The 14,693-nt window shown below is 48.7% G+C and overlaps 1 protein-coding gene across 1 annotated transcript in view; it reads left to right on the forward strand.

The window, feature by feature from the left end:
* The first annotated feature begins 386 nt into the window (after positions 1 to 386).
* Positions 387 to 14,693, forward strand: part of CCND2 (cyclin D2) — a 31,314-nt gene continuing 17,007 nt past the window's right edge. Inside the window, exons 1-3 of the mRNA XM_086884973.1 lie at positions 387 to 1,413; positions 2,913 to 3,128; positions 5,587 to 5,746. Of these exons, the coding sequence (XP_086741099.1) occupies positions 1,219 to 1,413; positions 2,913 to 3,128; positions 5,587 to 5,746 (571 nt within the window). The 5' untranslated portion in view covers positions 387 to 1,218. The remainder of the gene's footprint in view (positions 1,414 to 2,912; positions 3,129 to 5,586; positions 5,747 to 14,693) is intronic.

Consider the following 14,693-nt stretch of genomic DNA (forward strand, 5'->3'; position numbering starts at 1 on the left):
TATGCAAATAGCGGGAGGGGAAGCGGCGCCCCAAAGTCCCCGCTCGCAGTTTTAAGGCGGTATTTCCGTGCCCGCCGCCCCCGGGCCACCCTCCGCGCCGGCCGCGGCCGGGGGCTGAGGGGCGGCCGCTGCGGGGACCCCGCGCCCGCCCCGGCTGCGCCTTCCCCTTCGGGAGCCTCCGCTCTGCCGCAGCCGCCGGAGAGTTCGCAAAGTTGTCACATTTTGCAGGCGCTGAGCGAGTGCCGCAGAAGTGCGAGCAGGGTGGAAGCCACCCTGTGTGGGACATAACTCCTCTCACCTCCCCCCTCCTCCCCAAGCCAACCTTTCTCCCTCCTCCCTCCCTCCTCCCTCCCTCCTCCCTCCTCCGCCGCGTTTCCTAGAAAGTTGTATCAGCGTGGCCGTGCAAGGCTAAGACGGTTCGCCTGCTCGAAACACGAGTGTGTGCCGGAGGAAGTAGCGTGGTGGTTGTGAAGATTCCACCTCGAAGACGCCGCGAAAGCCCCCACCCCTCAAGGGTTTTTTTGGGGGGTTCGCTGTTAGCGGGGAGCTCTGTCCCCCTCCTGCTGCAGGTTTAAAGGGGTGCCGGAGCAGGGAAAGTGAGAGGTGCATCTGGCACCCTGCTCTACCAGGGCATTTCGTACCTCGCCCCCCATCGTCAGGGTGGGTACAGAGGGGAGCCCACAGCTCCTTGCAGTAAGAAAAGGAGAGGGAAATTCATCGTGACGAGCTCCCTCAGAAGGCAAGTGTGGAGCGGTTTTAATTTGATTGCTGGAAGGAAGCAAAAGAGAAGCTGTCATTTGTGTCTGTGTGTCCCTATACGAGGGCCTCCTGGTTCCTTGTTAGCTTATAGAGAGGGAAAAAAAAAAAAAAAAAAAAAAAAAAAAAGCGCGTTTGATGTTACGTCTGACCAGCTGCTGTTCTCCATAATAACAAGAGAGAGAGAGAGAGAGAGAGAACTGCCTGCCCTGGCGAGTTGCGTCACTTCGCTTCAACTTTAGGCTAGAAATCAAGAGAGGGAGAGACAAGTTTCGAGGGAGGCAGGAGCGAGCTGGAAAGCCCTGCCGTCTTCCTCCCACCCACCTACCCCTCCTCCTTTCCCCCTCTCCTTTCCCCACCCCCTTCCCCCCCCTCCAAAAAAAGAAAAAAAAAAAAAAAAGGAAAAAAAAAAAAAGGAAAAAACCTTTCCCATCAGAGAAAGAGGGAGATCTCTTTGGAAACATGGAGCTGCTGTGCTGCGAGGTGGATCCCATGAGGAGAGCTCTGCCTGACCCCAACTTGCTCTACGATGACCGCGTTTTGCACAACTTACTAACCATAGAGGAAAGGTATCTGCCCCAATGCTCCTACTTCAAGTGCGTCCAGAAGGACATCCAGCCCTTCATGAGGAGGATGGTGGCCACTTGGATGCTGGAGGTTCGTACGCCCCGGCCCCTCGGAGCGGGGGGAGGCAGAGCGGCCGCGGGCAGCACCCCGGCCCCTCTCCCCCTGCAGCCCCTCGCTCTTCTGGTCATCGGGTGGCTGCTTCTTGTCGATCCCCTCTCCTCCTTGTCCCCCTCCGGAGCCCGGCCGCTGCGGGAAGGGGCACGGGGAACAGCCCGCGGGGGAAGTCGCCCCTTCCGGGGGGCTCCGGGAGCGGGGTGCAGGAGGGGAGGAAGCGCGGCGTGTTGGGGGCGGGGGGGGGGGAGAGAGAGAGAGAGAGAGAGAGAGAGAGAGTTGGAAAAGTCATTTGCAATTAAAAGCAAAGAAAATCCGCCTCCGGGAGCGCTTGTGTTTGAGGCATTCCTGGGAAAAGGGAGCAGCGCCCGGGACAGGGCGAGGGTCGGGGGGTGCCCCGTGTGCCCCGCGCTCTGCCCGGCGAGGGTTCCGTGCCCACGTATGCAGTGGGGAGGACGTGCCTTTTTCTCGCCATGTTGCGCTGCATGCGGACTCCGCTCGCAGGCGCCGAGCCCGGCTGCCCCCGCTCCTTCCCGGGGGGCTCGGCAGTGCCCCCCGCCCCCGCGGAGCGGGACCCCCGCTGTGTCGGGGCCGTGGGGCGGGCGCTGGACCCCCCGCTCGCCCCGAGGCTTCGGGCACAGCGGCAGCGGGCCCGGAGCCCCGCAGGCTCGCCTGCCTTGTGCTGGCCCCGCCAGCCATCCTTTGCCCCTTCGGATGTCCTTTTGGGGGGGACCTTTCCCGAGCCGAACCCCCTGGGTTGGAAAGCCCAGACCCCCCGCTTGGTTTTCATGTGCGATTTGTGCTTTTTCTCCGCGGCTCCGATTTTTGGTAAATTTTTAAAAAGAATTTTGCTGCTCGCCGCCTGCTAAAAGGATCCAGGCGGCTCGGGCTCTCTCCACCCCACCTCGCCCTCGCTATGTCTCCCGTCCTTCCCCCCCATCTCGGGATTGGGGGCGCAGGGCTGGGGGACAGCCGGCGGAGGAATTTTTACAATTGTCGGAAACGACAGGGGATCGTCCCGGGATGCCACCAGCCCCAAAACCTGGACCGCCGGGAAAGCTTTGATATTTTTTATCGATTTTTTGAAAATATGACGAAATAAAAAAGAAAAATTGGGTAAAAAAAAAAAAAAAAAAAAAAAAAAAAAAAAAAAAAAAGGTCTGAGGCTGCTCGCTTGTTGCTGGATGGGGCTTTTCGGCTCTCCCACACAGTGTCTTGAATTCATTTCTTACTGAATGAACTAAAGGAATGTGAAAGCCGATTGACAGCCTTCCCAGCCTCTCCACAGATCTCCCCCTCCCCCAGAATTTAGCTCCCCGGGAAACAAAAATAGCAGGAGCGAAAGGAAGGGAAGCAGTGCTCTGTTTGGTGGGTTCACTCATTGATATATTTTCTCCCTTCTTGTCTCTTTCTCGCTTCCCACCCCCGTTTCCCTCCCGACTGCCCCATCGTTCTCTCCCCACGCTCTTCACTTGCAGGTCTGCGAAGAGCAGAAGTGCGAAGAAGAAGTTTTCCCTCTGGCCATGAATTACTTGGACAGATTCTTAGCTGTGGTGCCCACTCGGAAGTGCCATCTGCAGCTGCTGGGGGCAGTGTGCATGTTCCTGGCCTCCAAGCTGAAAGAGACAATCCCCCTCACAGCCGAGAAGCTGTGCATATACACGGACAATTCCATCAAACCCCAAGAGCTGCTGGTAAGCAGCCCCATTCCTCCCTCTTCTCCGGCACAGCACCCGGCACTTCGCCACCCAGCCCCTGCCTTTTAGCAAAGCCCACGCTCTTCCCGCCTTTCTGAAGGGCCACAAAGTCTTGGGGTTCGGCGCTGAGGGCTGGGGACAACCGCGGGAACATCCCTGTCCTCCGGAGCCGCCTGGCAGTGCCATGAGGCGCTCCGGCCGCTGCCCGCCGCGGGCTCTGCCAGGGGTTCTGGGCTTGGCGGTGCCGGGAGTGGGTCCGTCCCATCCGTGTCCCATCCGTGTCCCCGCCGTGTCCCCGCCGTGTCCCCGCCGTGTCCCCACGGGGGACCTCGCCGGGCGCACGTGCGCGAGCGGGCGGGGCGGCGGCGCCACCTAGCGGCAGACACGCGGCAGTGCGGGGCCGGGGCCGGGGCCGGGGGGGACCCGGGATGCTCGGGGGGGGGCCCCCAGGATGCTCGGCCGTGCCCAAGGAGTTCCACCTGGACACGAGGAAGAACTTCTTCACTCTGCAGTGACCGAACACTGAACAGATTGTCCAGAGAGGGGGTGGAGTCCCCCTCATTGGGGATATTTTGGAGTTGTCTGGGCACAATCTTGTGCCCTGTGCTCTGGGATGGCCCTGCTGAGGCAGGGAGGTGGTACGAGGTGCCCCACTGTGTGGTACCTTCCAGCCTGACCCATCCTGTGTGATGTGGCTCAGTTAAACCACCCCGTGTTTGGTGCTTCTCTCAGTTGAGATGCAGTGGAAGCAGAAACAAATGGATAATTACTGAAGGAAATAAGTGACGTATACATCATGATGCGGAGCACTAAATGTGCACCGTAGCCCCTCGGTGATATGGATGTTAGGTCAGAGACATGGCTGTAGTCATCCGAGTTGCAGGAGAATTTCTCCTATGAATCACTGGGAATTCCCTCTGGGGAGGCGTTGGGGTTGATAGCTCGTGCTGCCACGGAATTAAAGAGCCTTGCCCTCAAAGCCTGCCTGGCTGTCAGGGCCACGAGGTGTCTTGTTGGCAGCACAGATGGGCAGGGGAAGTGCCGTGGTCACCATGTGCAGATGCGCAGAGCGATGTCCGTGCCTTCTCACGCCACGTGGATTGAAGCATGTGTTTAAAGCGCTTCCTTGTCTTCTGGGTTGACCATTCTCTCTCAAAACCTGTCACATCAGTAATGCTGGGAAGAGCAAGCCTTCCTTCACATAATTGCTATTATGTTCCAACATTTCACAGGTTTTCTTGAGAAGCTAAAGAAACCCATCTGGTTTCTGTGGCCTTTTGCATATATGTTAGATTTTTCAGGCCATGGAGGACTCTGTCATAATCCAGCAGGAATGTCCGTAGGAAAGTAACTTGCTCTTAAAGTGGGCATCTATTCAGGGAAACAACTGCAGAAATGGCATTGTGGGGTCCATGTTTATGGTTTCTCAGCAACGCTGGTTGACGTCTCCGCGGCTGCAAAATTAAAGGACCTTTTTTTTTTTTTTTATCTGTCTTGCTAGTTCTGTGAGCTCAGCTGGGGCTCCCCACCATGCTGGGCTCCATCAGGCATCATCAGGACTTGGGAACCAGTGCGTGGAACTTAGTTAATAGCTAATAGTTGATGTATGAGACAAATGCGAGTCGGAAGCCTGAGCTTTGCTCGCTCTTCGGGGCACTGTAATGTGTTGAGAACTCGGTTTAAATGTTGAAACATGCAGGTCATGCGCCCCATGGCTGGATCTGGTGGTGGGGTGCTGTTTGCACATGGAATCCCATTCCAGGGAATGGCCGGTAGTTACGTACACGCCCAAGTTTTCCTTTGATTGCAGTGGGAGTTTTGGGCGTGCAAAGAATCTGGGAATGGCTCCTACATGATTTACTGGCAGATAATTTACACAGGCTACTTCTTGGCTGTGTTGTGCGCATTTCCTTTCTGCAGAGCCTGTCTTGGAGTAGTTTAAGTACCATCAGATTTATCTGCAGGACCTTTGGAGTACAGTTTTGGGAGGGAACGCCATCAAGCCAACTTCCCCAGTTTTGAAAAAAGGAATGTATATCTAGGTTATTTTTGTGCATGGCTGTCCCTAGGGCTTTAAATGGCTATAAAGTAAGGACTATAGCCATTTAAAAGAAGTTAGTAGGGAAGGACCACAGTGACCTTGGCAATATCTAATTGCGGGCTAAACTTTCTGGGTGGGCATTCAGCAGTGGATAAAAAAAAAAAAAAAAGTAAAACCTTGGCAGGAGCTGCCAGGTCTCATTATTTTCAGTAGAGCCTGACATTTCTGGTGTTCAAAAAAAAAAAAGAGAATATAAAGTCAACAACTTCAAAGCAGTAGAGGCATATGGAAAAAAGGGTTTGAGCAAAACAAATTTAGCAGTGATAAAGTTATAATAAGAAATAAGCAGAGGTTTTTCGCAGGCTTGCTTATGGCTTTTCTTCTCTTTTGCTCTCCCTGTCCCCCTCTCTGCAGGAATGGGAGCTGGTGGTGCTGGGGAAGTTGAAGTGGAACCTTGCAGCCGTCACCCCACATGATTTCATTGAACACATCCTAAGGAAGGTGCCTCTCCCTAAAGACAAGTTGCTTTTGATCCGGAAGCATGCACAAACCTTCATCGCCCTTTGTGCCACAGGTAGGCTCAGCTGCTCTGGCTGCTGCTCATAGTGTGGTTGGAAGGGCAGATTTGTTCCTGGTGGTGTTTCATCCCCTCCATCCCTACATGATGTGGGAAGAGCAGCCGAATCCCACGGGACTGTTTGCAAAGGGTGTTGTCAATCAGGCCCCAAAACTGCATTGGACAGAATTCTTGCAGTAGAGACCAGTAGTGGAGCTGATTTGTGTGGTGCTTTTGCAGTGAAGTTTTGTAAGGCTGTATTAGACCATCCTGGGTTCTGTTTTACTTCATTCACTGCTTCTTTTAGAGGGCCACAGATACATGTAAGGACAGCTCCAAATACAGAACCTATTGTGGCACGTTAGCCCAAAATGTATTGAGCTAATGCATTGCATGAATGTGTTCGTAAACTTTTCTTTAACTGGACTCCATCCAGATAAAAGGTAAAATTGTGTGCTTTAGCATTTATGTGATACTGCCACAGCCCTGAAGCACAGGGAATGACAGTTTAAAAAGTAATTGCTTTTTTATATAAAAAAAATTTGGATTCTTTCCTGTCTTCACCCCAAGATAGCAGTGAAACTACTGTGTTTCATAAGGAACCATTGCACTCCCTTTTTGTCATACAGCTGAACACAGTTTCTGAAGATTTAGATGAGAATAATTGTCTCTTTGGAAGAGAGGCTTTTTAATGTTGACCCGTCTGCAAAACACTGTTTTTTGTTTGTGTGGTTTTTTTGTTGTTTGGGTTTCTCCTCCCTCAGTTACTTTTACAAAATTAGTGTACTCTGAATTTTCATCCAAAGGGTTAATGGTAAGGCTACTTTTAGAAGTTAGACCTGGACTAGATAAATAGCATGCAGAGTAATTTTCAAGAAGTGGATGGCTCAGTGTTTGAATTCACCAGTTTGACATACCTTGTCCTTTGTGATAGGAACTGTTCTGCCTGTGTGTTTGCAGAGGGGAAGGGAAGACTGGGTGCAGCTTTTGGTTTTGAACACCTGTGTCTTGGTATTTAAGATGTAGTGACTACTTTTACAATGTTTTCCAGTTCTTCCTCCCTCAGATGATGTGTTTTAGAGATTTGTATATGGGCTGTGTTAGGATAATTGACTTTTTGGTCGGCATGATTCTAAGAGTTCCCCTTGTTTTCCCACTGCTGCATGATCCTTTTCAGACCAAAGGACTCAATAGAAATATTGCTCAAACACTGCAGGATCAGTCTTGGTGATTTCTTTGTCTTCTCCCCTTACTCAGGATACAGTCACTGTTCTGTCTTGTGTGATATGAAAAAGGTGGTCTTTCCCTGGGTCTTCACACCATCAGCCATCAAACTCCAGTACAGCTCCATGTTGCCTTCCAGACAAGACAATATTCCCACTCTTTTGTTGCTTTCACTTCCTACTATAGTGTTTTGGTTTGTTTTCTTTTTAATCCAACACAACATATTCTTGAGAGCCCTAGAATTTCATTATGGTTTAACATCTCAAATTTTGGTCCATAGTCCTTTGCCCTTAAAGTTTTCCATATAACCAAACCATTGCAAGACTGTGGGTCATGAAAGAGTCTCCAAAGTCCATGGCTTCTTTCCACTCTATGAATTCTTTGGTGGTTAGCTCCATGCTCTAGAAGTCCTTTAACTGAGATCCAGAGCAGTGCCCCCTTTCCAGCCCTCAGCCCAGTCATGCAGTTCCCTCATGTGTGTCCCCCATGTGATCTGCATCTCATGTTATATGTTTCCGATGCACGAAATGAAGTCCTTTGTGTAGAGTTTAAAGAGGCAACAAGTCAAGAGTTTCTTCTCTTAAAAGTGAAAGATGTCATTGCTAACTAGAGAGCTTTGCAAAAGGGAGGGCACCATGGTGCTGGCCGGAGATTTCCCTTTTTTTCTCACCCCATTGTTCACAGACCACCGTGTAGTTTTGAGGGGGACCCACAACACTTTTTCATTTCGAAAGCAGAGATCTTACTTACCCAGGCACTCAATACCACATTCCCACTTTACCTGTGAACTGCTACCTCAATTTCCATTGTGGAAATGTTGTTACTGCAGAATTTCTCTTTCACCGCCACTCTTTGAAGAAAAGCCCCTTCTCGTCAGACTTCCTTCCAGATCCAGTTGTCATTTCCTTTTCTTGTCCTGTTTGTTGCAGAACTCTCATCAGCTACTCTGTTTCTTCTTTGTCTTTTTCCCTCAGAGCCGCTGCTCTCTGCCAGCCGGGGTTATGCCTGGTGTTTCATTTCCCCATTTGCCTCCTTTCAACAACAGAACCTCCTCGGACATGTAGCTCCTTCTTCCCTTGCTCCCCATGTGTGTTTTTAGCCTGGGTTTGACTCTTTACTATTCCCAGACCTGACTTGGCTGCTTGGCTAATAGCTCTGGTCTGGAGCACAGCAGTGAATCTATTTCCTGATTCATCTCAGCATAGCTTTCTCTGCTTTCAAGTACTCTTCTCCTTTAAAGTATCATGCAAAATCTGGCATATTTTGAACTTTTCTCCCCTAGCCTTAGTTCTTCTCCATCAACTGCTCCCTTTTAATTTCCCAGCAAAAACGTTTTACCAGAAATTCCCAGGTGTTCACTGCCTGTACGGAGCTGGCTTTGATCTCAGTCCTGCAGCACTTAGTGTCAGCAAATGAAGAGGGAAGCAGCCAGAAACAGTTACTGGGTGTTATGCTGGATGTGTAGGATCACTGTGATACTCATCCCTGTTCTCCTTTCCATCTGAACATTCCCCAAAAGGAGGTAATAGTCCATTCTTCTGCATATTCCTTTTGGTCATGTTTGGTCACTTTGGCACTCTCTCTGTTTCTCTGCCTTTATTTTGAGCCCAATGAACCTGAACCAAGCTGTGTGGTTATAAATCCAGGGCTTTTCTCCCCAGTCCTTGCAGTGATTAATGATTCACATGAGCATGACTAGAACTGGAATGTCTCCCTCTTTGCCCTTGGTCCCATTGGAACATATGGCTGCTAAGCAGAACAGAAGTTTGTGTGTCCTTCTGAATAAAGTTTTCTCTTCCATTGCTTTGCACCCACAAAGGTTTCAGGAGTCTCCTTCTCCATTAGGAGGGCATGGAAGTGGCATTTTCCTCCAGCTGCCTTGCTCACTGTACAGTAAGAGTGCGTAGATGGACAGTATGCACTGGCATAGCCTGATCTGTCACCATGTCATTGTTTTCTCATTCCACTGGTGGCTCCCTGTGCAAGTCAAAATTTCCTTCAGAAGGCTTCTGAATTTTCAAGGCACCAAGAGTATGCATTTGGGGCCTTTAAGCAGTGTTTATGGCTTCTTTCTTACGAGGAGAGACTGAGGCAGCTGGGCTTGGTTAGTCTGGAGAAGACTGAGAGATGATCTTCTTAATGCATATAAATATCTCTAAGAGGGTGTCAGAGGATGATGCCAGGCTCTTTTCAGTGATGCCAAATGACAGGATGAGGAGCAGTGGCCGTCGACTGAAGCACAGTAAGTTCCACCTCAACAAGAGGAAGAATTTCTGTACACTGAGGTGGCAGAGCCCTGGAACAGCTGCCCAGGGAGGGCCTGGAGTCTCCCTCTCTGGAGACATTCCAAACCCACCTGGACATGCTCCTGTGTCACCTGCTCCAGAGGACTCTACCTGGGCAGGGGTGTGGATTGAGTGAACTCCAGCGGTCCCTTCCAGCCCAAATGATTCTGGGATTCTTCAGCATGGGAGGTTCCTGTTTAGCTGTGAACCCAATGGAGATCATCATCATTTTGCTCGCTGGAATTGCATTGCTTTTCCACTCTGCCCACACCTCCATCTCTTTACCACTCTACACCCTTTGTTCCTCTGTCTCTTTGCACAGCGCTGCACAGCTTGGAAATGTTCTCTGAGGGGCTGGCCATTTGCCTGTGCTGAGCTCCAAGCCAGGGAATCACTGCTGGAAGGAGTGGGAGAGGCCAGTGGTTACAGAGGTGTGTGCAGAGCCTGCCACGCTGCTGCTGGGAAGAGAACTGTGCATTATTTCCTTACACTTTGGCACGCTCATGATTTCTTCTTGCAGCCTGTTCAGAGTCACGGATGCACCACTGCTTCCTTGTGTTACGCTCTCCTCTCAGAGGCTGTACATGCCACGGTTTTGGTGCAGGATGTCCCTTTCTTATGTGAGAGCCTGTAAGGGAATGGTTTTTGAGGGAGGGTGACCTGTGTGTGACAGGCTGTCAGAAAGAGGAGCTGTAATGGAGACACTAATCTCTGTGAGGAGCTTCACAGGATTTTAGATGGGTGGCAGGCAAACCTTGGAAGCAGAAGCCTTTGCAGACTTGCAGAGGCAGAAGGCAGCTTGTGTAAAACCCTGGACTCGGTCCCTGCATGGTCCTTCCTTGCCTCAGCTGAGTCCTGTGGCAGGTGGGATGTGCTCATGGTGGGTCCAGCATCCCAGTCCTCTGAGCCTGTGTCAGCACAGAGGCCGAGAAAGAGCGGGAAAATGTCAGCTTAAGTCAGTTTCATGCAGTGTGCCAAACCTCTGTCCACTGTTTCTGGGACATTAATAATCTACACTTGAAAGCTGAGAAGGCTTTTTTTAACTTCTGGGCCAAATCCTACCTCCTTCTTCAGACAGAAGTTCTGTGGAAGTCAATGGGAGTGTTGTCTGAGCGAAGACTGCAAGATGAGGTCTACAGCCCTGTAGTGATCTACGGGATGACCACACAGAATGAGGCCTGTTTGCTCCTCAGCATTCCTGCTGGGCAATTCTGCTCTGCATCCCCTTTTCATCCAGTGTAAGTTACTGGAAGGTGTGATACAAATTTTGTTTAGGACCTGTTCTTTGCAGAGGGGAAGAATGAAGCAGAGGCTTCATTATGTAAATGTCTTAAGAAGTAAAATACGTGTTGCAAAGTGGCAGTGTTTACAGAAACTTCTTGCATAGCAGAAGGAAGAATAATTTGCACTAGTTTATTGCTAGACAAAGGAAGGCTCTTGCTTTCTCCAGGAAGAGGCAGCTCATATCAATATATTGAACTTTCCACCCAATGGAGCCACAAGAACCAAGGAAGTGCCATCAGCAAGTAGTCAGGGCCTCGGGAATGTTTCATGACCAGTCAAGTCTGGCCAGAGGAGGTGGAAAGAGAAACAGAATGAGAGCACGTGCTGATACAAGGTGGCCTCACTCCAGAGCTGCCAGAGGAGTTGCCCTCCTTCCTACCAGCTTCAGGTCTGACATTTTGGTGGCTCAGGCACTAACATCATCCTAATCCTTGGTTATGAAGCTGTAAAAGAAGTGCAGATAATAACCAGTGCAAACAGTTGTTCAGAAATATCATTTCCTATCAGCTAATGAGCATATTGTTGTGAGTGCTCCTCTACTTTGCATACATTGTTCAGCATGTTTCCCTGTCTTCACTTCTCTTGGATGGTTGTGATGAAGCATTAACATTTAAGATACTGCAGACTCATTTGTATAAAGGCCAAATGCTGTTTGCTTTACTGTAGCCCAGGAGCAGAATTAGATGTCTGCCCTCCCATCTACTCACAGAATGGAATCACGTCTGCAACCTGGTTTGCTTGAAAGTTTTGTGTTTGCATTGAAGGGCTGAAGAGTCACCTGGTTTTGCCTTTAAAAGCAGAAATAGTTAACGTGAGGAAAATATGCAGTGTCTTGGAGAAATACAAGAACAAGAGAAAAAATGGCCATTGCATATAGAACTAGCTGTATTAGGAAAAAAAACCCAGAGTACCACCCTGACCCTGAAATTGCATTTGTATCAAAGCAGACAAGAATTAAATTCACTACTTCCATTGTTTATCTTAGTCTTTTCTTTTAAGCTTAGATAGTTAAATATAGATCCATGCTTGTCTTCATAGTAAAAGCATTGGCTGGGTGAAGTCTGAGGCTGGCTGTGACCATTATTTAGATAATGTATCAATACTTGTTTTCCTGATGGATACCCTTTTTCCCTCCCTTTTTTTCCCCTCACCATGAGAAGAACTACCTTCTTTAATGACAGCAGTTTCCAACTCTGTAAATAAATATCTATCAAATTACAGAGATGAAAACTGGCTGCTGATAAAAAGCCCAACCAGCAGCCAGATCAGTAACATGGGTCATTTTAAGTAGGTTTAAGTAGGTAGAGTTCCCCCACCTTTGACACACCGAGCGCATTCAGCCTGGGCATTTGTCAGTGCTCTTCTCCTGCTGATGGTTTTATTTGTTGGCTGCAAGTTAAGGCTTCCCCTTGCAGGCCCTCTCTGGGTTACTTCCTCCAGTTCCCTTCTGCTTTGGACTGACTGTCAGCCTTGCATTTTCCTGGCTTGAAGGTAGTGAAGACCACTGGACTGGGAGACAGCCAGCAAAACAGCTCAGCCGCAGTGGATTACGTGTGCTCCACTGGCAGGAAAACCTCCTCATGCCCTGGCTGTGTCAGCTCCAGGCTGAAAGTGGGGGGCAGGTTCAGGGTACCCTGAATTTGCTGGATGACTCTGGCTGGATGGTGCACAGGTGGCTGTGTTTCAAAGGGTGCTGGTTCTTGCACTGCCTTTCTTTATTTCCAGAGCTGGAGTCAGTGGGGTTGTGCAGGGCTGGTCACTTGTTTTTGAGGCCTTTTGGGAAATAGGTGATACTAAAGCGGGGATGGGATGGTTCTAGTGTTTATTGCCTTGAAATAGAAAATAAAACAAGTTGTGCTTTCTAACAGCCCAGTATCTTCCCTTGAAATGTTTGTGTGCTCAGATTCTCATAGACCACGCGCTGTGACACTGCTTCTCTAACTTATAATGAGACTCTTTTGTACTTTTCCCATGGAATGGCATAATCACAGAATCAATTAGGTTGAAAAAGACCCCTGAGATCATTGAGCCCAACTATAAACCTATAGATCACAACAAAGTTAGAGTCAGAGTCAAGCTTTAGATGTAGGCTCTGGGTTCATGTTAACCAAGTTTGCACACAGAAGGATTTAGCCTGTAACCTTGCTTCAGGTGTCCAGGGAGAAGTGCTTTTTATAAAATTCCAAGTGTCCAGTAAGAAGTGCTTTCTGTAAAATTTCCCCTGTAGTTTAGGTTTCATCATCTCCTACAAGGATTTTTAGTAAATGCATATGTTTCAGCTTGCATTTTTAGGTTATCTTTCTGTGGCTCCCATCTTTTTTTATTTTTTTTTATTTTTTTTTATTTTTTTTTATTTTATTTTATTTTATTTTATTTTATTTTATTTTATTTTATTTTATTTTATTTTATTTTATTTTATTTTATTTTATTTTATTTTATTTTATTTTATTTTTTAGCTTTTTTTTATTTTTTAGCTTTTTTTTAAATCTCAGGACAAATTTTGAGCCTAATTTGGGAGGGTGGGGTACAACAGTTTTACCTGGGTGAAAACTGAATGAGGATGGTGAGACTTGTCTTGTTGTCATAGCAGAAGCAGAGATAAATGCTTATAATTGAAAATAGCATGTAAAAAGCTTGTTTTGAATTTCTCAATGGAATCTAAGAGACTGGGGGGGCGGTTCTGCATCCCCTCAGATACGGTACTTAATATTTATGCTTTCATTGCACCTTGACAAACATTTCACGTAGTTATTGCTTTGCTTGAATATGGAAATATGTTAATTATGGCCTTTATTGCGCTGCCTGCTCTTTTCCTCAGCCTTTTCTATTCAACCCTCTAGGTGGCCCAGCACAATGTGGCTTCTTTTCTTTCAATGAGCTCTTTCCACACTAATAGGGTCCAGGGTGATGTGGAGAACCATGTGCACAAAATTGGTGCACCACCCCCCATTCCTTTGTGGGCATGTCAGGTTAAATTCATATCAGCAGGAGGGTCACTGCCATGATTTTCAATAGCTCGAGATGAGGTGATGACTTCAGACAATGGTGCCACACTCTCCAGTTGGAGACACTTGCCTCACCAGTTGCAGTAGTTAATTAATATGCTAAAAATAGAAGCCAGTGATACAAATCGCTGCCTGTTGTACAACAAAGACTGGGCATGTGTAGCTTTGATAGCCAAGTTTATGGTGCTTGTTATGGAGGGAAGTTAGTTTAGAGCTAGAGGCAATGTAAGACTTTCTAGATGCTGAGCTTTAGTCACTCTGGGCCTCTGGCCATTCGCTCGCTGTCTCATTTGCATTATGAATGACATTAAGGGAGCTAACAAGGTTATTGGGCATAGAAATGTTCGCATGTGACCCCACGTGGAAGCAGACCTACAGCAGTGCTAGTTGGCAGGGACACTGTGCCTCTTTATTCAGCTTCCTAGGAAGACAGTTTCTGGGAGTGGATCTAAAATCAGCCACGAGAACACCGGCATTTGGATAACGTGGAGGTTGTGATGCGAGGCAAGGAAGTTCAGAGGGCAGGTGGAGCTCTGTCCTTCGCTCAGCCCATTCTGCCTGGACGTGGCACCTCCCCGCACCATCTTTGTACTGCATCCTGCCTGAAACTCTGAACGAGGAGGGGAAACCTGTGGAAAGTCAATTGCTATCTGTAGTTCCCATGCATGAGAGGAGGTTTGGTACATCCAAGATCAAATATGGAAGTTGCTTCCCAGCTTAGGGGTGTGGTTATCCCTTACGTGTGTTTGTATAAATCCACGTGAGGTAAACATGAAAATGATTGGATCACAGAATCATTAAGCTTGGAAAAGACCTCTAAGATCATGGACCCCAACCCAGCACTGCCATGTTCACCACTAAACTACGACTCCAAGTACCACATCTGCATGTTTTTTGAACACTTCCAGGGATGGTGACTCCACCACTTCCTTGGGCAACTGGTCCAATGCCTGATCACCCTGAGGAAATTTTTCCTAATATCCAATCTAAACGTCTCCTGGCACAACTCGAGGCTGTTTCATATAGTCCTGTCCCTTGTTCTCTGGAAGCAGAGGCTGACCCACCCCTGGCTGCACCCTCCTGTCAGGGAGTTGTAGAGAGCAACAAGGTCCCCCTGAACCTCCTTTCCCCTCTCAGCCTCTCCTCATCAGACTTGTGCTCCAGCCC

The sequence above is a fragment of the Cyanistes caeruleus genome, chromosome 4, assembly GCF_971803275.1.
Source record: "Cyanistes caeruleus chromosome 4, bCyaCae1.hap1.1, whole genome shotgun sequence".
In the NCBI taxonomy this organism is placed as follows: domain Eukaryota; kingdom Metazoa; phylum Chordata; class Aves; order Passeriformes; family Paridae; genus Cyanistes; species Cyanistes caeruleus.